This window comes from Mauremys mutica, chromosome 7, assembly GCF_020497125.1.
Source record: "Mauremys mutica isolate MM-2020 ecotype Southern chromosome 7, ASM2049712v1, whole genome shotgun sequence".
Taxonomy (NCBI): domain Eukaryota; kingdom Metazoa; phylum Chordata; order Testudines; family Geoemydidae; genus Mauremys; species Mauremys mutica.
Genome location: NC_059078.1, coordinates 32,331,317 through 32,357,217, shown reverse-complemented (window position 1 = coordinate 32,357,217; position 25,901 = coordinate 32,331,317). Strand labels below are relative to the sequence as shown.

General features: G+C 58.0%; 1 protein-coding gene across 3 annotated transcripts in view; it reads left to right on the top strand.

Annotated features, from left to right (window-relative positions):
* Positions 1 to 25,901, top strand: part of NRXN2 (neurexin 2) — a 369,827-nt gene that overhangs the window by 270,528 nt on the left and 73,398 nt on the right. For all 3 annotated transcript variants that reach the window (XM_045024465.1, XM_045024467.1, XM_045024466.1), the window contains one exon: positions 6,609 to 6,790. In XM_045024465.1, the coding sequence (XP_044880400.1) occupies positions 6,609 to 6,790 (182 nt within the window). The remainder of the gene's footprint in view (positions 1 to 6,608; positions 6,791 to 25,901) is intronic.

The following is a 25,901-nucleotide window of genomic DNA, read 5'->3' as shown; positions in this document are numbered from 1 at the left end:
CTTTGTTATTTCAGGGTCACACATTAGCACTGGAGTGCATACACGGCTTTATTATTGTAGGGTCTTTGAGAGTGCTGGGGCTCCAAGGGCTGGTGTGTTACTGTAGGGGTCTCTCTGCAGGGCCGGGACTGTGCAAGCCGAGGTGTTATTGTAGGGGTCTGTCTAGGGCTGGGGCTGCACTGGCTGGTGTGTTATTTTAGAACTCTTTAATGCTAGGGCTGTGTGGGCTGGTGTGTTATTGTAGGGTCTCTCAAGCCCTGGGGCTCTGTGGGCCGGTGTGTTAGTCTAGGGTCTCCCCTGGACTGTGAGCCAGAAATGCCATGCAGGCAGGAGCCATGCCCTGTCCTTGTCCCCAGTCCTGCAGCCCTCCTTCCCGTGGTGCCCGGCTGCCATCTCTCCCTCTGCCTCGTGCCATCACATTCCCTGGCTCTGCAGCAGGGCCTTTATGGCCCTGGGATTGATCGTTTTCAAGGTAATCACTGCGGTGACAGTGATGGATGGATGGGAAACCACAGAGCAGGGCCCCTTCCACCCCCTCCCCAGCACTCCCCTTCCCCCTCCTTCCACCACAGAGAGATAATCAGCCCCCACACCCATGCACCCCAACCCTGCCCCAGGGCAGCGCTACCAGGCGCTCTCCCCTCACTGCCAGTGCCAGCCCAAAGCCCTAGTGGGGCTCTGCTGCAGGGAGCAGGGTGGGGACCAGTAGGGGGCGCTCTGCCCTCACCATCAGTGTTGACCCCAAAGCCCCAGAGTGGCACTAGGGGTTGCTGCACTGCAGGAGGAGGCTGTCACAGATCCACAGGCTCGGGGCTGCGTCCTCAGGTTTGGAACAGTCTCTTGGGAGGAGCCCCTTCACTGTGCCAGACCCCAGGGCTCTCACTCTTCCTCTAGGGCAGGCCACAAGGCCTCCCGCCGGCTGAAACTCACCCTCTGGGGTCCAGCCCTCCTGCTTCCCCCTGAGCTCTGCCCAGCGAGTCCTGCTGAGACAGGCTCCCGGCAGGGCCTTGGCCACCCCTCAGGACTGATGCCCCTCAGCCGGCATTTCCAGTGACCCTCGAGCAGCGTCCCCAGGGCAGTCGGTTTATTAGTCACCTGGCGCCAGCAGAGGCAGCGTGTGGCTTAGCACAGAGAGCTGGAGGTTAAAGCACAGTCCATTCTGCTCAGCCCAGTACCTGGCCCCGGGGTCAGGTTCTGTCTGTCTGTCTGCCCACCTCGGTCTGTTCCCCGGTGGGAGCTGCCAGCTTCCTCCAGCAGCCAGCGCTTCTCCCCCAGCTCCCCCTCCAGTCCTTTCTTCTCCAGCTGGGGTCTCGGCTCAGCTTCCCTGCTGGGAGTGTGGATCCCTGAGTCACTGGGGCTAGCCTGGTCTCTGGCCCCTTGTTCTGGGTCGGTTACAGCTGGTTCCTGGAGGGCTCTGTTCATGCCACCCAGACAGGGAGGTGACACTCACCCTTGTGTCTCCTAGGGCTTGTCTACAATAGAAACACTACAGCTGCATCTGTGCTGCTGCAGCACGTCCGAATAGACACTACCTGCGTGGCGGGAGGGGTGTCCCCAGTGTAAGTAACGCACCTCCCTGAGAGGCGGTACCTAGCACTGCCTACACCAGGGTTAGGTTGGCTTAACTATGTCTCTCAGGGGGGTGGATTTTTCACACTCCTGAGCGATGTAGTTGGGTCAACATAACTTTTAGTGTGACCCCCTTCCCCCCGGGCAGCCATGCAACGTATAGGGAGGGGAAACTGAGGCGCACATAGGCATCATAAACAATATTATGAAAATTCCCACTTCCTCCCAGGGGCTCCATAGGGGGCACTCTCCCCTGTTGTCAGTACTGACCCAGTGTGGTGCTATGCTGCAGGGAGTGGGGTGGGGGCTCCTGGTACGCTCCCCTGAGGCACTCAGGAATGAGAGGCACCTCTCCACCTCCTGCCCTTCGCATGAAGCAGGCCTGCTGTAGCTCTACTCCCTGCACCCACCAGCCTCTGGCCACAGCCAAGCTCTGACTTCCAGGTCTCCGCAGCCCTCGCCTCACTTGAGCCAGCTAGTGACAGACACACACCAGCCCCCAAGCCCCTCTGCCAGCGGGCCCCTCTGCAGCACCCAGCCCGTCACTGGACACTCACTGAAATAACCAGGCAAGTCGTCTCCAGAGAGACCGCATGTGCACAGCTCAGGATCAGGGCATCCCAGCGCTGGAAATGACCGGCTGGGGAAGTAAGTGGTTAAGATCTGAGAGCTAGTGAGCAAAGATGATAAGACCACCAGGTGATGGGGGAAATGGGGGATAACATGCTTCCTGGAGCCTGAACTGAACCTGAACATGCTAAAATCCTTGTCTGAGCCATTTCGCACCTACGGCAACCTCTCAGCGTCAAGAGCCCCCACGGCCAGCAGCCGACTTTCAGGAACGCACAAAGCCTTCTCCCATTGGCTCGCCCGGAGGTGGATGAGAAAGGGGCCGCCTTCCTTCCTTGTCTAGTCCAGCACACCTTGGCGGTGTCCCTTTGGCAGCATGCCCCAGAGAAGACGCTTCTTCCTCCTTGCTTGCTGTCTGGTGCACCCCCCCTCACTCCCGGTGGTTTCATGTGCCCCCAGCCAATTTTTTCCGGTTCCCTTCACAAGCAAAGGGGGCTTCTGTTGTGTTGGCATCACAGGGCTGCACTCACCTCAGAGACAGGCCGAGGAGAATTGACGTGCACCTGTCTGCCAGAAGAGCTGTTTGTCCACTCTGCCTTGATACCTACTTCCCGGCATCAGTTCAGATCTGTACACAGCTCCCTGGGCAGCGTCAGTAAGAGCAAGGCCCCAAGTAGCTTCGGCTTTCCCTCGATACCTTACAAGACACCATCTGGATAAGCATAGTGACAGCGGTGTGTTGGGTGTAGAGAGTTTGTCAGGCCTGATAGGAGTTGCTGACACAGAGTAGTGAATCCTTAGCCAGCTGACACCAACGTTCCTCTGTGTCACAGCTCCCTCCGGCAGTCTCAGTTGGATACAGGATTCTGCTTCACTTCTTGCTCCAGCTAGATGTGCATCATTCTGTGTGACTCTGTAAATAGGGGCTGCGCCCCACCCCAGAGGTGGCTGCATCTCAGCACCAGGCAAAGGATCCCTGTATATACAACCCCTGAGCCCTACCCCAGAGGCGGCTGCATCTCAGCACTGAGCACCATGTGGAACATCTTGTGCCAATAGTTGGTGGGTGGTATAACCTCGTGCAGCTCTTAACCTTATTTCCCTCCCTTCACAATCCCACCTCTAGCTCACTGCCATTGTGTATGTACCACATGCCAGTGCAGCACAGGTCCAGCCCACTGGGGTGCCAGGAGACACCGTGGGGCAGAGGGCTCTGTCCACCATGGGCTGCAGCCAGCGGAGCTGCACTGGAGGGCATTGGGGGTTGGAGGAGGCTTAGGTGGCCAGGCCTGGCTCTGGGAGATCCATGGAGCTGTCAGACAGCTCAGCCTCACAGTTTCTCAACGGATTCCCAGTTGATCTCTCTCTGCCTCACAGTTAGAGGGTGCTTGTGGGGGCTATGACTGGTGAGCCTGAGGCGCCACAGACATGGCAGCAGAAATGGCAGAGGGGTGGGAAACAGCGCTAAAGCCTGATTGGAGGGTAGGCAGTTCTAGCACACATCTGGGAGGGGAGTTGAGCAGGGACTGGAGCCAGGATTCCTGGGTTCTAGTCCTGGCTCTGGAAGATTGTGGGATCTGGTGGGTTAGAGTAGGGGGGCTGGGAGGCAGGACTCTTGGGTTCTCTCCCCAGCTCTGGGAAGGAAGCGGGGTCTGGTGATTAGGGACTGTCAGGATCCCTCCCCTCTCAGAGCAAGGAACCCAGGAGTCCTGGCTCCCCCTCTCTGTGATTGTCCTCTCCAGAGTCTTGTGTGACTCCCACCATCTGACACCCCCCATTTACCCACCGTGCACTTAGCCGTGTTCCTTTGTAGGCCCAGCAGAACAGTCCACCATGAATCCGCTGTCGGTGCTGGACCTGATGGATGAGCCCTGATCACTGGGGACAGGAACAGCTGTGCAGGGGGCAGCAAATGGAGCGGTGCAGGGGGCTGGGTTATTGCGGCGAGATCTGAAGGAGCTTTTAGAAGGTAGTGCAGGAAACGTTGCCGATCTCATGTCGGAGTCAATTCCTGTCAGTGAGATTAGTGGCGGGGAGGTGGGGGATGTCTGGGAACTTGCTGCTGAGAGATGGGGGTCTGACAGTGCCAGTACGGTCCTCGGGGCAATTGGAGGGTGGGAAGCAATTGTGTGTGTGTCCTGGAATTGGTGTGTGTTTGTGCAAGTGTGTTTGCATTGGAATCAGTGTGTGGGTATATTGCATTGGTGAGTATGTGTGCAGTTGTGATTTTGCATTAGAATGTATGGGAGGAGTTGTGTTTGTGTTTGTGTTGGGGAGTGGGTGTGCCATTTGTGCATGTATGCATTGGTGCCTTTGTGGGTGTGGATGTTTGTGTTAGCCTGTGATTGTGTGTTTGCATCTGTATGCGTGCAGGTGTGTTTGTGTGTTTACATTTGTCTAGTTGCGTGTGTGTGTGCAGGGAAATCAGGTCTGAACACACACGTGTCTATGTGTGTAGGTATCCCAGATCTGAATGCTTGCACATGTGTGCATGTGAGCACACCTGCCTGTGTGCATTTACGTCCGCCCTGGTGAGTGTTTCTTTGAGTGAGAGTGTGGTGATATTTGTGCCTTTGCATTTGGCCAGGATTCCTGTGCGTTTGTGCAGGGTGTGCAGTTGCGGTTGGCTGTGTCTGTGCTTGTGTTTGCAATTTCCGTGTGAGTTCATTCCCCATGTTTGTGAGGGGCAGATAGAGAATTGGGAGAATGGGGGACTCAGCTGGAACCAGGGCCGGGCTCCAGGGTTTTTGCCGCCCCAAGCAGCGGAAGAAAAAAAAAAAAGCTGCAATCGTGATCTGCAGCTCTACCGCCGCCACTTCAGTCTTCGGCGGCAAGTCCTTCGCTCCGAGAGGGAGTGAGGGACCCACCACCAAATGGCTGCTGAAGAGCCGGACGTGCTGCCCCTTTCCATTGGCCGCCCTAAGCACCTGCTTGTTGGGCTGGTGCCTGGAGCCGGCCCTGGCTGGAACCCCTCCCCCCATTATTCCTCTTTGCATTTCCCCCACCCCCGTCCATAAGAACAGCCATATTGGGTCAGCCCAGTGGTCCATCCAGCCAAGTGTCCTGTCTTCTGACTGGCCAATGCCAGGTGCTCCAGATGGGATGGACAGAACAGGAAATCATCAAGTGATCCATCCCCCTGTCGACCATTCCCAGCTTCTGGCAAACCCCAGATCAAACCCTACCTAGGGTAACATCATCCCTCCTCAATACTTCCCACTGGATTCAGGATTCTCCTGCACTTCCTGTCCCAAACTCATGCAGCATTGCTGTGTGCTGTTAAACAGACACTGCCCTAACCTAGGAGCTGTTCTCAGCTCAAGGCGAGGGATCCCTCTCTTAGCAGCCCCAGGGCCCCCCTCGAGGCAGCGAGCACAGTGCCATCCATGCGTATAGGGTGAGTGTCACATGGCACCCTGGGCCTCTTTGCAGGGAAAGGCACTAGAGCGGTGCGGGATACTGCGCTCAGTATCTTAGAGAGCCCTCGGCCACGTCTATAGCAGCTTCTGGACTCCTGGCCCTCTAGCGTGGCCGGGGCTCCCAGCCACTCTGTGGTAGGTGCTACTAATTGCACCCGAGTTGGGGTTTGTTTTTTGCAAAATATTTTTCACAACCACTTGGAGGAAATTTCAGCCCGGCCCATCTTCCAAGCTGGGCCAGGAACAGACACATGCATGCCAGCTGCCTTCCACTATCATGAGTGCTTGCGGTGTTTGTTAATTGCTAAGTGGCACCAGTTAAATCCCCCCCACAAACCAACTGTGGTTAATAGTGTGTGAGCAGTGGCTGAGGGGGGCTGGAGCTATTTGCATAGGCTATGAGGTGCGGGGGGGGGGGTGCTGGATGGCATCCGAGCTGGCTATGCCCAAGCTGGCTGGCTGGTGCTCTGGGGTGTCTGCGCTGGTGCTGTGCCAGCTGTCTATGGGGGAGGCTCAGGCTCTAGCATGTCCATGCCGTGTCTCTCCCATCACGCTCAGGGGAAGCAGAGGGGAATGGGAGGCCTGTTTGACCCCTGAGCTCCCTGCTGAGGGAGGATTTATATTGAGGGTACCTTGGGGCTGGGCTGAGACCCAGCAAGCCTCTTACTAATGGGCCACTTGCTGTGGCTGGGCTGAGGTAGAGGGTGCTCTTTGGCCTGATCACTCCTTGAGTGAAGGAGACATGGCTGCTGCTCCGGAAGAGAGGTGGGCTGGGGGCTGTTGGGTGGGACTGAGCAGCAGTGGCAGAGCTGTGAGGGGGAGTCCGGGACTGGGATTGCAGTGACGAGGGCAAGATTGAAGTGCATTAGCCATATCTTCAGCTGTTCCTGGGGTCTATCCCCAGCTCTGGGAGGGGAGTGGGGCCTGGTGGGTTAGAGAGGGGGGTTAGGAGTCGGGACTCCTGGGTTCTACTGAGTAGCCTTGTCTGTGTTGTTCTCTAGGATCCCCTCTTACTAACCTTGTCTCTCTCTCTCTCTCTCCCCTCCCCAGCTGGCACTACGTACATCTTTGGGAAGGGCGGGGCGCTTATCACCTACACCTGGCCGCCCAACGACCGGCCCAGCACACGAGCCGACCGGCTGGCCGTGGGATTCAGCACGCACCAGAAGAACGCCATCCTGGTGCGGGTGGACAGCGCCTCCGGGCTGGGGGACTATCTGCAGCTGCACATAGTAAGGAGAACCTGCACTTGGGGGGCTGCCGGCGGGGGTGCAGGGGGCCGGCGGTGGCAGGGAGAGCACTGCTCAGGTCTGCACCCTGTAACTGGAACCCGTCCCCCCAAAAACCTGACCCTAGTGCTTCCCCCAGAGCCTGGGACCTCCCCTGCTGCCCCCCAGCAGCTTGGACTGAGCCCCTTCTTTAATCCCCCAAAGCTGCAATCTGACCCCCCACTCGGAGGAAGCTGGTTCCTCAATCGTTTGCCACCTAAATGCTCAGACTGAACCCAACCCCCAAACCTCTGCTCCCAGAGGCTCGGACCCAGCCCAGGCCCTGATAGCAAGTTTGGGGGGATAGTTTGTGCCGTCTCTAGTGTCTCTGGAGGAGAACATTGGAGTTGGGGGCCCTGTGGGGGGAGGTCTGGCAGGGTAGGGGGTTCAGCTGTCCCCCCCCACCCCCAGCGTAACACTGGCTCAGAATATGGCTGCATCCCTTGCTGCACACTGCCCCTCTGTGCAGCTGCCCTGGGGCACAGCTGCCTGGGTGCACGTTGTGCCCGAAGCATCAGGCACCTGCTTGGCTCTGCCAGTGCCTGGCTGGGGCCTTGTCTGCATCAGACTGGGGCAGTCGCTCCCCATCCCCCACTCATGGCAAGTGCTGTGAGTGATGCCAGGGCATCCGCACACATGCCAGGGCTGGGCTCGCAGTGCCCCCATCTGACTTCCTCACACTCATGCCAGTGCCCTGATGATCGCTGCCCGTGGTGGGGCCCGAGGAGGCCAGTGCTTAGGGTGACCAGACGTCCTAATAACATCGGGACTGTCCCGATATATAGTTGTTTGTCCCGCGTCCCGACCATTTGTCGCCATTTGATGCACTCGGGCTTTTTTTTTTTTGCTTCAGCAGCGCTCCCTCTGCCCCACCCCCCCACCCCCCAATGTGTCCTGATATTTTGTTCTTGTCATCTGGTCACCCTACTGGTGCTAGTGCAACGACATGCCATCTGTGCCATCCTTCACCCTGGCATCGGGCGCCTCCCACACATCAGGGTGGCAAAGCAAAGTCTCTGCTGGAGGCGGGGGTTGCTGGGAGTTCCATGCTGCTTCTTTGTGGACAGCTCTCCCCAGGGCAGCCCTGGGGGTTGGAGCCCTCCCCTCGGCACCGTCCCCAGATCCCCCATGCCTCTGGCCAAGGCTGTGTCGCTCATGGAAAAGTGTGGTCTAGAGGGAAGCATGGGGCGGGAGATGGGCCCATGAGTGTGATCCGGAGAATGGGGGGTAAGGGCGATACCGGGCTGGATGGGCCCAGGGGTCTGATCTGGGGGGGCAGGGAGTAGGGGGTACCAGGCTGGATGGGACCAGGGGTCTGATCTGGGGGGGCAGGGACTAGGGGGTACTAGGCTGGATGGGCCCAGGGGTCTGATCTGTGGGGGGCAGGGACTGGGGGATACTAGGCTGGATGGGCCCAGGGATCTGATCTGGAGGGGCAGGGAGTAGGGGGTACCAGGCTGGATGGCCCCAGGGGTCTGATCTGGGGGGGCAGGGACTAGGGGGTACTAGGCTGGATGGGCCCAGGGGTCTGATCTGTGGGGGGCAGGGACTGGGGGATACTAGGCTGGATGGGCCCAGGGATCTGATCTGGAGGGGCAGGGACTGGGGGTACCAGGCTGGATGGGCCCAGAGGTCTGATCTGGGTGGGGGCAGGGACTGGGGGGTACCAGGCTGGATGGGCCCAGGGGTCTGATCGGGGGGACAGGGCCTGGGGGGTACTAGGCTGGATGGTCCCAGGGGTCTGATCTGGGGGAGCAGGGGATACTGGGCTGGATGGGCCCAGGGGGTTGATGGAATACATAGCACCCTCTGTTGACTCAGTCTGTGCATTGCACCATCACCAGCTGAGTTTGTTTCAGGACAGATGTTGAGAGCAGCAGCACACACGCCCCATTCTGTACCACTGCCCACCCCACGTGCTCTGCAACTGAACACACGCCCACTCTCCCGCACTGCGCACATGCCCCTGCACACACGTACACCACTCTGGAATAAGCAGGAGCTTCCCTCACAGCCAGTGTTTCTGCCCTGCTCTCTGCAGCACCCCCTGCAGGGAGAGGCCAGACTTGCTGCCAGTTGTTTACCCTGCCTGAGGGCAGCTGTCTCCCATTACCAATGGTGTGTGTCATGTAGGCTGCAGGCAGCTCATCGGTCGCTTTCATCCTTGTTAATATTTATGTGTTAACAGCTGTGGGTGGAAGAAGGCGCTTGGTACTTACTACAATCTGGGGCGGGGGAGATGATTCTCTACCAGCATCTGTGTGTGTCAAAAGGGACCGCTATGGGGATAGATTGCACATGTTAGGGATAGGGGCATGGGCCTTTCCCCTCTACGGGCCAGCGGGTCCGATTAGGCGGAGGACTGGTTCAGGGGGCATGGGGTTGTCTGTGCCAGAGGCTGCACATTGCTAGGTGTGTTACAGTGGCAGCAACAGGCCCTGACTGAGGGAGCAGCCCCATTGTGCTGGGCTCTGCACAGATGCATAGTGAGAGACCGTCCGTGCCCCAGAACCCCTGGGTTCTACCCCCAGCTCTGGGAGGGAAGTGGTTACAGGGGGCACAGGACTCCTGTTCCCTGCTCTGCTGACTGCAGCTGTCTGGTGGGGGAAGGAGTGGGGAGCTGGGCACCGGTGTTGGCACTGTATCAAGGGCACCCTTGTCTCTGCGATTGCCCCGTGGCATGCACTGGGCCCGGGCACCTCAGCTAATGCTGTGTGGCAGTGGGGAGCTGCCATGCTGGCTGGGGGAGTGCCCCGCGTGTCAGGAACGACTGCTCGGCCCCTGCGGGGGCTCTAGCACACTCTCCTCCCGTCGGCCTCCTCATCACAACCCCGCCAGGCTAACACGGGCCGACAGCCTAACCTGGTGGCACAGAGCTGCCTGTCTCATCTCACACGGCTCCCGCAGAGCTCCCTGCATCCAGGCACACGGCACTGCTGATGGAAGGAGGGAGCCAGGACACCTGGGTTCTAGCTCCAGCTCTGGGAGAGGAGTGGGGTCTAGTGGGTTAGGGGAGGCTGTGAGTCAGGACACCTGGGTTCTAGCCCCAGCTCTGGGAGGGGTCGGGTGTTTAGAGCAGGGAGACTCCAGGCCCTGGGGTTGGATCAGGACCAGCGCCCCCTAGAGGTGAAAGGCCCATTGAGGAGCTGCTCCCCCATGCTTCACTTGTGACCGTGGCACTGTCTTCCCCCAGGGGCCGTGCATGCGCTTGCTCCCCCACCCCGGCCTGGACATCTGTCGCATGGCTGGGAACGTGAGCTGGGCAGGTGCAGCTGGATCAACCCTCAGGGCAGCATCAAGTCAGGCTGTGGGGAGGGGCACCGCCCAACTGCCTGGCATCCAGTCCCCCAGGCTGGCGTGGGAGCATGTTAGCGTCTCCTCTTTGGTCCCCTCTGACTCACAACGGGTTAGCACCGGCCCCATCTCCTGTACCCCAGTCTCACCGCCACTGTGCGCCGAGCAGGAGCCCTGCCCCACTCCTCTCCCAGCCCAGCCGGCTGCGCCGTTAGCTGCACTGGCCTGCGGGAGGATGGAAGGACAGAGATGGGCCCTTCCCTTCCAGGGGGCGCGAGCTCCACTCTGGCTTCAAGGTGTCTGGCTGGCTGGCTCGGGGTGGTGGGGAATGGACATGGGACTATTCCCCACTAGGGGGCGTCTGCTCCCATCCCTGGGCCAGGAGCCTGGCTGGCTCATGAGAGTCATGGCCTCCAGGCCCTGGGTGCCCCAGCCAGGTTGTTCACCCTGCTCCCTGCTGCACTCTAGTGGGTGGGTGGGGGGTGCACCTGGTTACCAGCCTGGCCCGATCCTACTTAGCCATGAGATGAGTTGGTGTCTCAGCCCAGCTGGCTCCTGAGCTCAGAGCTGGCGAGGGGCGCAGTGTTCTGAGCGGGCGCTGCACATGCCAGTTGTCTGCAGGCCCTGGGCACCTTGTAGGGGGATGCGAAGGCAGGTCAGTGATCGGGCTGATGGGGAGGTCACTTGCACAGCTGCCCCCCTCATGCTGCCCTTACGCCTGCAGAGGGTGGGGGGCTACATGGGGGCACCCACACCTCCCCTCCTAGATACACCAGCCCAAACACAGTTGTGCCTTTTATGTGTCAGCTGTGCCCCCAGCTGTGTGAGCAGCCCTGAGCACAAGGATGTGTGCACACCAGTGGGGCGAGGCATCTGGATGTCTCCATGCACACCTGTGCACCAGGGTTGTGTGTGGCCCTTGGCACACCTGGACACAAAGCATATACAAGCCTGTGCACTAGCAAGCATTCCCACTAGTGCACTTCCACACTCAGATGTGTGCCCAGGCACCCCCACACCCGGCCTGCTGGGCCCCGTCCTTCCCAGCGCCCCACAACGGAGCCAGAATCCTTAATGAAGAGAAAAGTCTCTGCAAAAAGCCTGGAGTCACTTTTTAATTAATGAGAAAATCTCCCGATGAACCAGTTTCACGTTTTCGACTGCAGCAGGGGAATCTGGGGGCTTTGATAGGAGAGTCCTGCTGTGTTGCTCGCTCTGGGAATGGGGGAGATGCAGGGGGCTGCAGGAATGATGGACGGATAGGAGTAGATAGAGGGCTGGAGGGGAATGGACAGAATGGGGTGAGGGTATGGGGGAGGGATGGGTGGCTCAATGGTGGAGGGGTGGAGGAGTTTGGGAGGGAGGGATGGTGGAGGGGGGATGTGGAAGGAGATGGGTGAAATGAGCACCAGGTCCTCCTAATAATGCTGCAGAAAAGCCAACAGGCCCTGACCCTGAACCCATCTCCACTGCCCCCTCCCCACCTCAGTACTGAGGGCTGGGTTCATGGAATTGCACCAGCCTCACCACCTTGGCGCAAGGGTTCTGGCTTCTCTCCAGCCCCCATAGCCTGATGCTGGGTTCAGTCGGGAGGCGGGAGCACTTTGCCTTGCGCAGACAGTTGGGGTCACTCACTGGCTAACCATGGGGGGAGCTGTCCTTGCAGAGCTCAGCCAGTGTCATCTTGTTGCATTGAGACTGGAGACCAGCTGTGGGGCTGGTCTAGGGCCTGGAGGGTCACGGTAGCTGGTGTGCGCATGTGTGTAATATAGTAGGTTTGGTCTGCAGTTCTGGATGTGGGGCTGCATTTGTATAATACACAAGGGGGGTGTAGTTGCTGTGTGTATAACAATCCGATAGACTGTATAAACATTTGTGTGTACCGGTCTCTGTGTGTGTGTAAACTGCAAATAGCTGCGGGGGGCTGTCTCTGAATGTGTGTGTAAATGCCCTGTGGATTTCATTCACACAAACTTCCTCAGTGTTGTTGTTTGCAGGGGGCACAGGACTCGGAGCAGCCCCCCATCCCCTGCAGGCTGACCACCGTGTGTGTGCCAGAGTGGTCAGGTGGCGTTTCCCCAGCATGCAGCCCCCTCCTCCCCCCGCCCTGGAGGTGGCAGAAGGAGACTCGACCTCTGAGGCCCAGTTAGCTGCTGACTGAGGCTGTCGACCAAGCAGGTGTTTTCCTTGGGATTCTGTGTGGTGGAGGCTTGAGTCCTGCTAGGAGCTGGTCTGAGACCTGGCAAACTCATCTCACAAAGGGGCCCTGATCAACAATGAAACTCATTCCCATACTATCTCTGGGAGCTCGTACTGAGTCAGTGTCTCCTAGAGGGGAAAGGCCCCGGTCCCAGTCCCTCCACCCTGGGGCTGGATCAGAGCTGGTGCCCCCTAGAGGGGAACAAACCCATTGCCTTCTCCCCTTGCCAGTGGTTGCATCTCTGTTGCTGAAGCCCCTGTCAGGTGAGGGGGTCCCTGCAGCTGGGCGAGGTCAGGAGCTGGCCCCTGGCGATCCCTGATCGTAATGATTAGAGCTGTCGCTGCATTACGCCAAGCGCGCCAGTGCAGCCAGAGCAGCCGGAGCCCTGATTGCTCCCACTCGTCAGCCTTCCATGCTTAATTATACCCCTTAGGCTTCCGTTTGGCGGCAGCCCTCCGCCTCCGCTGCCAGAATGATGCCAGCAACGACTGTCCCACCAGGGCGGGGCCCAGCTCCTCACTGTTAGGGCCATGCTCCTCAGTCTCTGCACATGGAGCCTCGCTGACCGAAATTTGGTCCCTGTTATGGCATCTGCTTTATTAGTAGCATTAGCGACCCGTTATGGTATGTGCTTTATTAGTAGTATTACGGTTGTGTCTGGACACCACATTATGGAGTGAGCTTTATTAATAGCACTACAGTAACACCTAGATGCTCCATTATGGCATGTGCTTTGTTAGTAGCATTATGGTAGCATTTAGGGGGCGGGCCCCAGCTGAGATGGGGGGGCCACCCTATTAGAGTGTGTGTGGTAGCAACAGGAGACCCCAGCTGATAATGGACACACAATATTGGAACCCCAGTATTAGCAGAATTATGGTAGCACCAGGATTTCCTGTCTGAGACTGGGGCCCCATTATGTGTCCATGGTCATGCGTGTGGAGGAGGGGGAGAGTCGGGGGGGGGGGAATGTGCAGACCTGTGCGGGGGGTGGGACACATGAGGTGGGAGTTGAGTGTGCAGGGCTGTGTGTGGAGGGCACATAGTGGGAATTCGAGGGGAGGGGAGCATGCAGGGCTGTGCATGGGGAGTGGATGGTGATGGGAGCCGGGGAAGGGAGGGGCCTTGTAGAACTGTGCAGGGAGTGGGGAGGGCTGTGTGTGGGTGCGATAGGAGCTGGGGGGGGTGCCTGTAGGGCTCTGCATGGGGAGGCGATAGGAGCCGGGGGGGGCGCCTCTAGAGCTGTGGGTGGGGAGGTGATAGGAGGCAGGGGGGGCATCTGTAGGACTGTGCAAGGAGGGGCAGCACAGCTGTGTGTGGTTGTGAGCTGTGTTGTGTTGTACTGTCCCCCCCACTCTTCCAGGCACCCCCTAGAATGTTGTATCTCTCCCCGCTCCAGTTACCACATCAGCTTCAGCTCTGGGCTGGGAGACCCTGGGGAGGGGAGCACAGGTGGAGGGAGGCCTGGCACTCTGTGGTGCAGAGATGGACAGCTCCTTCTCCCCCCTCCTCCTGCATCAGCTTCGGCCCCCCCCCCATAATGGCCTTGCAGTGAAGTGCTGGGGTGGGATCAATGCCAAGCGGCACCTCGCAGCCAATTTCACTCTAGCAAATAGGACTCAGGGCCTGGCTTGGGCCTGTTAATACATAAATATCTCCCAGCCCGCCCCCCACCCCCACCTCAGCACCAGGGGCCAGCTCTGGAGAACCCCAGGGCCACTAACTTTACCAGGTGGGGGCTTAAGTGAAAATATTTCCCCTCTCAGCGGAAGCCAGCTAGGGCAGCTCATCCCCACGCTGGGCATGGAACGCTCTGGCTGGAGAGAACCCAGCAGGCTGCAGGGAGCAAGGCTTGGGGCAAGGGGGCCCTCAGAGTCAGTGCTGACCCTGGTATGGCACCCACTTCATGCCCTGCATCTCAGCGTTAGGTGAGGGATCCTTGTACAAACTGCCCCTGTGCCCCACCCCAGAGGCGGCTGCATCTCAGCACTAAAGAGCCCCCGGCACTTGGGGTGGATGATAACTCCATCACTTTCCTAATGAAGCACAACATTTAGCACAAGCTCTTGCATTCCCATAACTCTGTTAACCCCATCAGCTCCCCCAGCCAATCACCCTGGTTCCCAGCAGGCCCCGCACCCCCCTCCACTCTGCCCCTTTGTGCTTCAGGAGATGATGGACATTGTGACCCTGGGAAGCTTAGCAGTAAATTGCAGGAGTGGAAGGGTGTTGAGATTGTTGGTGGTGCAGGTGGGCACTTCATCATCTGCTGAGGGGACCAATTTTCAAGGCCTGCCTGCCTCATTCCTTTCCCTGCCCCACAGGGGTGGGATGTTACTGGCTGGTCCTCTGCCCCCTGGCTGGGCTCAGGACCCTTTGCATGCAGCTGTGACCATGGGGGTATACACTAAATAGAATGGCTCTGGTTAGAAGCAGTGGGGTCTAGCGGATAAGTTGCAGGGCTGGAGCTCAGGATACCTGGGTTCTATTTCTCGCATTGGAATGAGAGCGAGGTCTCGTCGTGGTTGGAGGAGGGGACCTGGGAGTCAGGACTCCAGGGTTCTTGGGAAGCCACCAGGATGGCGGGGGAAGAAAGCCATGAACCGGTGTAGAAAGACACGAATACCACGACAAAAGGGATCTGGATTGAAGCATCAAAACTGCTCACTCCTGGAACAAAGGCAGAGAGTGAAGATTTCAAACCCCAGCTCTGCTTTCCCCCTACCTGTTCCCTGCAACAATAGAGAGACTGTCAGCTAGTTGTAAGTTATTAATTTCTAATGCCACAATTACTTCATTATATGGCAGGGCGATGAATAGCTGGGGGTTTTGCACAGGCAAATAATTATTTGAGTCAAAATTAATTTACTAAGTGGAGCAATTCTTCACGGGAAATGTCAGGGGGTTTTGTCTCTTTTTTTTTTTTTTTTTTACTCCCAATCCTACATAATAAAGTCATCATGGGAAACACTGCTACCATGTGTCATAAGTCCCATATGAGATTTTAAACAGTGAGGGGTTTTGTTCCCCTGCCTCAGAGCCACAGCAGGAGAGAACGGGGTGTGCAGGGGTGGAGCCAGAGAGGGAATACATAGTGGGGTGGAAATGGAGGTAGGGGTAGCTGGGGATAGGACCCTGCAGTCCTGTCTCCCTTGTGTACTCAGGCCAATAGTGCCCATGTGCCAGGCTCTGGGTGGGCCAGTGCTCCCTATGCCACCATTCCCCCTCCCCCCAACCAGTAGCCCAGCCTAGGTGGTTGCTTGGGCTCCAGGCCCCATGGGTGACTCATCATGTGGGGGACGGGGACACTGATTCAGGAGACCCCTTAGTGAATGGAATGAGGCAGGGCACAGCAGTGTTTTTCAATGGGGCATGTTCACACAGGTGGGGGAGAAGGGGGCTAGGTGGCAAGGATGGGTAAGAGGGGGAAGATAATGCTGATGGGGAGGGACAGGAGGGGTATATTACATATTAAAGCTGGAAGGAGCCTCAGGATCGGGGAGTAAGGTCCCGCTAACCCCATCCACTTCATGGGGCAGAATCCCAATCCCTGCCTCTGAATACAACCCCAGGGACTCCAAGCAGGGCAATGGGCTGTGGGGTCTAGGGGGTTTAATGGGAGGGGCAGGGAGTCAGGACTCCTGGGTTCTATCCCCAGCTTTCCTGCTGTCACCTTGGGGGGGGGGACTGGTCCCTTCCCTCTCCATGCCTTGGTTTGCCCCCTGCATGAAATGGGGACTGCCCCTCCCTTGGAGGCTGAATTCCCACCTGCAAAGTGCTGGGAGATCCCTGGGGAGGCAGGTGTTGTGTTATAGTGGGTGTCGGGAGGGGCAAGTGGCTGGAGGGGGCAGATGCCATGATGGGGAGGATGTTACAATGGAGGGATGCAGGGGTCACTGCAGGGAGCACCCCAAATCTCTGGATCTTTGGAGGAATCCATGGCAGGCTCCCCCACTTTACTGGCTCCCTGAGTGTGTCTTCCTACCCTGGCAGAGCCGAACTGGCCCAATCCTGCTGTGCCCCCTAATCCTTTTAGCACCATGGACAATCTGTGATGCTCCCGTAATTTTCTCAGCCCCTCTGTTCCTGGGGGCAGATTCCCCCCATCTGCAACAGAGGAATGAGGAAGGCAGCCAAGCAGTGGACAAAAGCTGCATGGGCCCCATGGCAGATCAGTGGGGCGCTCTGGGATTAGCTGGGATGTGGCTAGAGGCCCCTGCCCCTTAATCCAAACTGCTGGCACCTTCACTACAGAGTGATGAGAGCTGGGGAGGGGGTGGTGCTGGGCTGGATGGGCCCGTCACGACAGAGACCCAATCACGGTTCGGGGCTGTGCAATGCCTGGCGCAATGGGGACCCAGATCACAGTTGGCACTATCCTAATACAGCTAATACCCCTTATTGCTAATCCAGCCCCCCAATCCTGCCCCCTGCTCTGGGCCCAGAATCAAGCCCTGGTTCAAAGCCCAGCTCCCACCACATGGAACTGACCAGTTAAACCAGGCTCATCTCCCAAGGGCTTCTCTTTGCCTCCTGTGTCCCAGTCGGCATGGGGGCTCTCATCTTTGGGCCTGAGCGCTCTGGGGAGGAGCGACAGCCTGATCTCCCTACACACACACACCCACGCGACCGGATGAAAAGGCTCAGCATGATGGGCCTGAATTATGCAATGATTGCCGCTTCCTTTGGGTCTGGCTACAGCGGGGGTGGGAATCCAGACACCTGCAACCCAGCTGGGGGGGGGGGGGGGGCGGGATCAGGCCAAGGGGACCTGGTCTCTGATGGGATTGGGTGGAGGTTGAGCATGTGGAAGAGACAGGAGGTTGGGAGGGGGAAGAGAGGTGGGATGTAGATGAATGTGGAGTCACTGCGCTAACCCTGTAGAGCCCACTCCCTCCCACGCCCCAGAGCTACGGCTAGGACCCAGGAGTCCTGGTTCCCAGGCCCCCTGTTAGAGCTGGGGATAGAATGCAGAAGTCCAGACCCCATCCCCTCTAACCCACTAGAGCCCCCAGGATCTAGCAACAGAACCCAGGAGTCCTGGCTCCCAGCCCCTCTGTTCAAACCCACTAGACCATGCACCCAGAACCAGCAGTAGAATGCAAGTCACCGACTCAGCTGCATTGCTGCTGCCTAACGCATCCCTACCCGCACCCCCACTACATGGCACCCCAGAGGCAGCTGCATCAGCCCTGGCGAGAGATCCCTGTACAAATGGCCCCCACAAACCCTCCCGAGGCAGCCGCGTCTGAGCGATCTCTGTGTCTGGTTTGCATATTGCTCCAGGAGCACTTTGGAAGCGGTGAGGGTGGAAGGTGCTAGAGAAATCCACGTCTCTTGCTCTGATGAAGATATATAGAGGCAGGCCGGCCCTGTGTTTCTCTCCCTGCGTCTCTCGCTGTGCCTGCGCTGTGTGCATGTGAAAGCCCAGCACTGCTGATTGCTGCCTCTTTTTCCATCTAGGTCACCCGACACGCAGGGAATTTAAAGGGATGCTCGCAAGACAAACCCCCTGGGTTTCAGAGGAAGAAATCACTCCTTTCTTCCCCTCCCCCTCAGGCTGCCCCAGCCAAAAGACCCCTTTAAATAGTGAATTTGGCTCCTGGCTGGGCCCTGCTTGTTCCGTTTGGCTGGGAGGGTTTGAGTGGGTTTGGCCTGTGGCTCCTAGCGTTGGGGATTGGTAAGGCTGGGCAGGCTGTTCTGAGTGCCTGGTCGGAGCTGTATAACCCAGCCAGGGGTTCCCCCCCGGGATCCCTGCATCCAGCCTGAGGCAGCTTGAGCCGGAGCATACCTGTTAGACAGACGTGCGTCTTAGTTTGCCCATCCAGCCGGTATCCACCCTGTTCTGGGGTGGGGTCTGTGTGCGCTCCGTGCCTCCCTGCTCCCAGGGATGACTTGGGGTGGGGTCAGTGGATTGTTAGTAAATTCCCCATCCCCTAATTGTTGCTGGGGTTCCAGTATTGATGCTCACTGATCCGGCGTCAGCCACTGAGAGAACCTCTCAGCCAGGGTGGGAGCACTGGACTCCTGGGTTCCCTCCCCAGCCTTGGGGTTAGAGCAGGGGAAGGGGGAAGAGAATTGGGATGTAGAGACCTTGCTTTGCTCCCCCTGGCGTGGCTGACACTGGTGGGGGCGCTCCGTCTCCGCTCAGTGCCTGTTTCCCTGGAACGCTGCTTCTCCTCACAGCGGAGACCACGAGAGATTTCGTGGCCTGAAGACCTGTTAAGAGCATCCTGTGGACCCTGGGTTGCAGTCTCTCCCCCACCTATCCAGCCCAAGCCCAGGGCTCGAAATCCGGCCTGTCCTCCAAGGAAAGGGTGAATTGTGTGCCTGGGGCTGAGCCCGCAGTGCGTGGGGGCAGCTGTCACCCCACAGTGGCTGTGTCATCGCTCACCCCCACCCCACACCCCCTCTGTGCCATGCCTGCCGCACAAAGGAGAGGCAGAGAGGAGCTTGATGAGGCCTCTGTGAGCTGCATGTTAACCAGCTCCTTGCACCCGCCTCATGCAGGGCCCTCTGCGTGGAGCCTGGAGCATAGCTGTGTGTACGTGTGTGTGTGTGAGAACCTGGGGAGGGGGTCATGCCTGTGTGTGTGCGTGTATACTTGGGGAGGGGAGTACATCTGTGTGTATACTTGGGGAGGGAAGTTGTGTGTGTGTGTGTGTGTGTTTATACTTGGGGAGGGGTGTGTATACCTGGGGAGGGGGCTGTGGGTGTACCCAGGGAGGGGTGTGTATACGTGGGGAGGGGTGTGTGGGTGGGTGTGTACCCAGGGAGGTGTGTGTATACCTGGGGAGGGGTGTGTGTGTGTGTATACCTGGGGAGGGTTGTGTGGTTCTGTATGTACCCAGGGCGAGGTGTGTATACCTGGGGAGGGGTGTGTGTGTGTGTGTATACCTGGGGAGGGGTGTGTGGGTGTACCCAGGGAGGGGTGTGTATACTTGGGGAGGGGTGTGCATTTGTGTATACCTGGGGAGGGGTGTGTGGGTGTGTGTGTGCACCCAGGGAGGGGTGTGTGGGTGGGTGTGTATACCTGGGGAGGGGTGTGGGGGTGTGTGTGTACCCAGGGAAGAGTGTGTATACCTGGGGAGGGGTGTGTGGGTGTGTGTGTACCCAGGGAGGGGTGTGTATACCTGGGATGGGGTGTGTGGGTGGGTGTGTACCTAGGGATGGGTGTGTATACCTGGGATGGGGTGTGTGGGTGGGTGTGTACCTAGGGATGGGTGTGTGCATTAGCTCTCCCTGCTGAATTGCTGCCGCCTTCCTCAACCTTAGCAACCCTTTTCAAGCCAAACATTAACAGTTTCTGGTTGGGGGGGTTTATCCCTCTCCCCCAGTCGCTTGCTCCCCTGGGCTAAATGAGGCCAGGCCCAGCCAGTGTTGAGTATGAGATGGCCAAGGCAAGGACCATGACCCACAGTGCTGCAGGGAGCGGGGCAGGGGCGCTCTCCCCTCGCAGTCAGTGCTGGGCCCAGTGCGCCAGGGCAGCACTAGGGGGCGCTTTAGAGCAGGGCAGGGGCTCTCCTCTGGCAGTCAGTGCTGAGCCCCAGACCTCAGGGCCACTCTCTGGCTGACCTGCTCCTATTCGTTCTCTAACCTTTGTTTGTGTGCACAGCACTGCCTCCTACTGGCTGGGGTCAGAGCTGCCCAGTTGCTGATGGTTTATGGGCTGCTGGGACTGGGTGGCGGGAAGATTCGACAGGGCTGACCACAGTTCACCCGAGTGGCTCAGTTACACCAGTTATCCCCGAGGAAGCCTAATAAACCCTTCACACTGCAGTTGGGGCACCATTTTTCTGATGCACACTGTACAGAAATAAACCCCCTGTGCCTGCCTGTCTGTCTCTGGGGTGCAGAAGTTAAGCCCTTGAGCCCACCTGCTGCTGGGCAGGCTGGGGTGTGGACAGGGGAGCCCCCATCCCGCTTTGACTCCCAGCTGTGCCCCTCACCCCAGCCTCCGGTGTCAGTTCACGTGGTACCGCTGAGCGCATTGGCGCGGCGAGAGCTAACTCGAGTGCCTAACCAAGTGGTAAATGTAATTCAGCCGTCCCTGCGACAGACGGCCCAGGGATGTGACGCTGCCAGTTACAATTACGTCCCACTTTCAAGAGAAAGTGTGGGGATGTGAATGGGAAGAAAACCTATCCCGAGTCTTGGGAGCCCTCTTGAGTTGCGAGTGCTGATAAAAGGTGAGCCCTGTAATTGTGTGGACCATGGAGGCCTGACCCACTCGGTGTAACTGACAGTCAGGAGTGCCAGTGCGCCAGCTAGCCAGCCCTCTGCGCCAGCCGGCGTATTTTTAGATTGCTAACGGAAGAGGAGGAGGGGCTGGAAATCTCCATTCTTCCTTTATCATCATTATAAAGGTTTTATTGGCAGCCACGAGAGATTTCTGGGTTATCATCTCACCGAGCGCCTCGGCTTTTTGGAAAGGTTTGTTAAATTGGCATAATAATTAAGGGGGAGGGACCCTAACTGAGATTGGGGGTCCCGTCGTGCCAGGAGCTGCACAGACATCCCCAACTCAGATTGGGGACCCTGTTGGGCTGGGGGCTGCACAACTCCCCTCCTCCTGGCCGAGATCAGAGACCTTGTGCCAGGCACCGCACAGACCAACTGAAATCAGGCCCTGTGGTGCTGGGCACTGCACAGACACCACCTCCTCCTTCTCCCCCACCACCAGCACCCCGAGATCCATGGAATCTGGAATAAAGCTCTCCAGGGCTGGCTTTCTCAGCACGGATTCAGCCTGGCTAAAAACACGGCTTCAGGGGGAAAAGCAAACATGCATTTTTCTCATTTCGTTAGAAGATGGAGGAAAAAGAAATATAATAACGTTGCAGCTTTTGTTAGTAAATGGGAAGGGGCTGTGGTGTAATGGGGGAAAGCCTATTCCCAGCTCTGGGAGGAAAGTGGGGACTAGTAGTTAGAACAGGGGAGGCCTGGGGGTCAGGACTCATGGGTTCTATCCCAGTTCTGGGACAGGTGTGGGGTCTAGAGGTTAGAACAAAGGAGGCCTGGGGGTTGGAACTCCTGGGTTCTATCTCCAGCCAGCACTGCCCAAAGAGAGAGGGGGTTTTCCCCCAGATCCCCCAGTTGAGAAGGCCCCCCAAACTGAGTGGCACACAGGGTCACAGTGCTGCTCAGGTCTGGTCTGCCACCTCTCTGCTGTGAGAGGGGGTGGATGTGTGCCTGGGTGGGCCATCTCTGAGATGCGCTGCGACCCCGTGTGCCACAGCTCAGAATGGGGAGCAGAGCCCAGCCCCATGGGACAGGAGCTGCTGATGTGTGGTGAGTGCAGGGTGGGCTCCCCCTCCTCCAACCCCTCTTCCCTCCCTGGGCCCCCCCAGTGGTAATTTTATTGGAAGAGTTGTGGGGCCTGTTTCAGATTTTGCCTCAGGGCCCCCAAAACCTCTCTGCAGCCCAGTCTCCAGCTTGGGGAGGGGAGTGGGGTCTAGTGGTTAGAGCAGGGGAGTGCTGGAAGCCAGGACTCCTGGGCTCTATCCCCAGCTGTGGGAGAGGAGTGGGCTGTAGTGGTTAGAGCAGGGGGTTGGAAGTCAACGACTCCTGGGTTCTATCCTTGGTTTGCTAGGTGCCCTCAGCACAGGATTGCACATCTCCATGGTCTGTGCCCTCTTGTAAGATTCTGAGCTGGGTCCCAGGGACGGCGCCGGGTAGCGGCTGAATGTCTGAGAAGCAGCTCAGCTCTGCTCCCAGCCATCTCCGCCCATCACTTAGTAATAACCGGCCCCCAGAGGGGAACCTGTTAGTGTGGGAGCCAGGACAGATCTGTCTCTGTCCTGGGCCCACCATCGCTGGGGCTGGGCACCAGCAAGCGGTAGGCGGGTGGGGCAAGGAGAGGGGACAAGATGGGGGTTGAAGGGGTGAATGGGAGAGAGATTTCCACACCTGGTGGGGGGAGGGTAGAGGGGCTCTTGGGGTGGGGAGGGGAAGCGAGGGAAGGGGCAGGACAGAGCTTTCTTCTGGGAGGGAAGGTGGGAGAGGTGGTCAGTCCCACTGTGAATCGGGGAGGGGGGTGTCAATATGCCATGCCCCATCCCCATTCTGCTCCTGTCCCCTCTGCCCAGCAGCCCTGGAAGCCTTTGGCACGGGTGCAGTAATTACAGGTGCACCAACGAGCTTGGAGCCACCTGGCGCCCGATCAGACTCATTAGCTTCTAATTAACAATTACCCTTTATTGCCCTTTAACGGGGAATAGGACACATGGCCCGAGCCAGAGCAGCATCCGCAGCCTCCCCGGACTCCTGTGTCCATCTGCGCCATCACTCCCCTGCCCAGCTGAACTCCCAAAGGATCCTGAAGGTCCTGGTGCCTGGCTGGGAGTGCCTCAGCTCCAAAGGTGACATCATCTGGGGCAACCCCTGCTGGGATGGGCGGTGCCGAAGGGCTGGCGCTCTGGGCAGGGGCGGCTCTACCTTTTTGGCCGCCCCAAGCAGTCATGCGCGGGAGGCGCCCCGGAGCCGCGGGAGCAGCGGACCTCCCGCGGGCATGACTGCGGAGGGTCCGCTGGTCGTGCGGCTCGGCTGGACCTCCCGCAGCTGCGGACGGTTCGCAGGTCCGGCGGCTCCACTTGAGCTGCCGCAGTCATGCCTGCGGGAGGTCAACTGGAGCCGCGGACAAGCGCCCCCTCCGCAGTCATGCCTGCGGCAGGTCCGGTCGTCCCGGGGCTCCGGTGGACCTCCCGCAGGCATGCCTGCGGCAGGTCCGCCGGCCCACCCTGCCGCCCCCCGGGAAAGGGCCGCCCCACGCGCGTGCTTGCCGCGCTGGGGTCTGGAGCCGGCCCTGGCTCTGGGCCAAAGGCCTGTGGTGCCCAGGTCTGCCGCCCTAGCACAAGGCTGCCCCAATCCCCACCCACCCTGATGCAGGCAGCACTCAGCCCTCCTAGACGACTCTATTACAGGTGCGCCCACAGGGTGAGCAATGAGCTGTTGATGCAGCCTGACAGATGGATGGAGCGAGATTGATCCCGCTCAGCCGCCCAGCGGGCGACCTAGCCAAAGCCAAGACATTGATGGAGCAAAATAGCTTCCTACCAACAAACCACCCTTGATCCTGGGCCCCGTGCAGGGTGAGGGCTGTGGGTGCCGGGATTCTGATTGTACTGTGATTGCCCTACTCCCCACCCAAGAGGCAGCTGCATCTCAGCACCAGGCCCAAGAGACGAGATTTTCATTGGGGGGATGTGTGAATGTCAGTTATTAGTTTGCAGCAAAGAATCCTGTGGCACCTTATAGACTAACAGACGTTTTGCAGCATGAGCTTTCGTGGATGAATACCCACTTCTTCGGATGCAAGTAGTGGAAATTTCCAGGGGCAGGTTATATAGGCAAGCAAGAAGCAAGCTAGAGATAACGAGGTTAGTTCAATCTGGGAGGATGAGGCCCTGTTCTAGCAGTTGAGTGAAAACCAAGGGAGGAGAAACTGGTTCTGTAGTTGGCAAGCCATTCACAGTCTTTGTTTAATCCTGAGCTGATGGTGTCAAATTTGCAGATGAACTGGAGCTCAGCAGTTTCTCTTTGAAGTCTGGTCCTGAAGTTTTTTTGCTGCAGGATGGCCACCTTAAGATCTGCTATTGTGTGGCCAGGGTGGTTGAAGTGTTCTCCTACAGGTTTTTGTATATTGCCATTCCTAATATCTGATTTGTGTCCATTTATCCTTTTCCTTAGAGACTGTCCAGTTTGGCCGATGTACATAGCAGAGGGGCATTGCTGGCATATGATGGCATATATTACATTGGTGGACGTGCAGGTGAATGAACCGGTGATGGTGTGGCTGATCTGGTTAGGTCCTGTGATGGTGTAGATATGTGGTCTAGTGTCGCTGGTGTAGATATGTGGGCAGAGTTGGCATCGAGGTTTGTTGCATGGATTGGTTCCTGAGCTAGAGTTACTATGGTGCGGTGTGCAGTTACTGGTGAGAATATGCTTCAGGTTGGCAGGTTGTCTGTGGGCGAGGACTGGCCTCCCACCCAAGGCCTGTGAAAGTGTGGGGTCATTGTCCAGGATGGGTTGTAGATCCCTGATGATGCGCTGGAGGGGTTTTAGCTGGGGACTGTATGTGATGGCCAGTGGAGTCCTGTTGGTTTCTTTCTTGGGTTTGTCTTGCAGTAGGAGGCTTCTGGGTACACGTCTGGCTCTGTTGATCTGTTTCCTTATTTCCTCGTGCAGGTACTGTAGTTTTGAGAATGCTTGGTGGAGATTTTGTAGGTGTTGGTCTCTGTCTGTGGGGTTAGAGCAGATGCGGTTGTACCTCAGTGCTTGGCTGTAGACAATGGATCTTGTGGTGTGCCCGGGATGGAAGCTGGAGGCATGAAGGTAGGCATAGCGGTCAGTAGGTTTTCGGTATAGGGTGGTGTTAATGTGACCATCAATTATTTGCACCGTAGTGTCTAGGAAGTGGACCTCCCGTGTAGCTTGGTCCAGGCTGAGGTTGATGGTGGGGTGGAAGCTGTTGAAATCGTGGTGGAATTTTTCCAGAGTCTCTTTCCCATGGGTCCAGATGATGAAGATGTCATCAATGTAGCGTAGGTAGAGAAGGGGTGTGAGTGGACGGGAGCTGAGGAAGCGTTGTTCCAGGTCAGCCATAAAAATATTATTAGTTATTAGTTTGTATTATTAGTATTTGTTTCTACATATTTTATCCCAAACTCAGATTAGTATTAATACATGTATTAGGGTAACCCCTAGAGATCATAACAGAGATCGGGGGTCCATTGTGCCTGGTGCTGCACACATCCCTCTCCCCACCCCCCAAGTGTGGGGCCCTCCCTCTGTGCCAAGCTGCACAGTGCGAGGAACGGGAGACAGAGAAATGACTATAGAGACCTGTTCAGTTATGGTTTGGAATGAGGTGAAGAGGTGGGGGAGTTGGCAGAGCAGGCTGCTTTTGCATCCATGGGGGGAAAGGCTGCAGTTCTCAGTTAGGATGATGTGAAGAAGGGGTTCAAAAAAAGGGAGTTTGAAGGGGACCCCAAACCCAACAGGGTGTATGGGGGGGCAGGAGTTAATGTCTGGGGGCAGTGATGAGGGGCTGGCAAGCTGGACAGGCAGTAGGACTGGTAGTGTAGACAGAGCTGGCATCATCCCGGGCATGGGGGCCATATAATGCCCCTGACTGTTGTCATCACATGGGCAGCATCCCAGCAATCCCAGAATGTGAAAGGGCTGCCCCAGCATCAGCAGCTGCCTGCTTTCTTCTGCACCCCTCTAGCGCAGTGCCCACTAGGGCCACACTGGGGCATTGGGGCCAGCACTGACTGCCAGGGGAAAGAGCGCCCCACTGAGCCTCCACTTCCTGCAGCACAGCGCCCCCTAGTGCCGCACTGGGGCAGTGCTGCCTGTGAGGTCCCGGGTGACCATCCCCTGCAGAGCGCTATCCTGACTCCTCCATGTCTACCCAGAATAGCCCCATGTCCCAGGCCAGGGGCAGTAAAGCAGAAAACCACTTTGCTATTGATTTGTCCACCGAGGTTAAGTGGCTGTTGGCAGCCCCAGCACACTGAGATTGGGCTGTAAAGGGCTAGTAAATGGCACCACAGGTCTTGCAAACAAATGGCACGC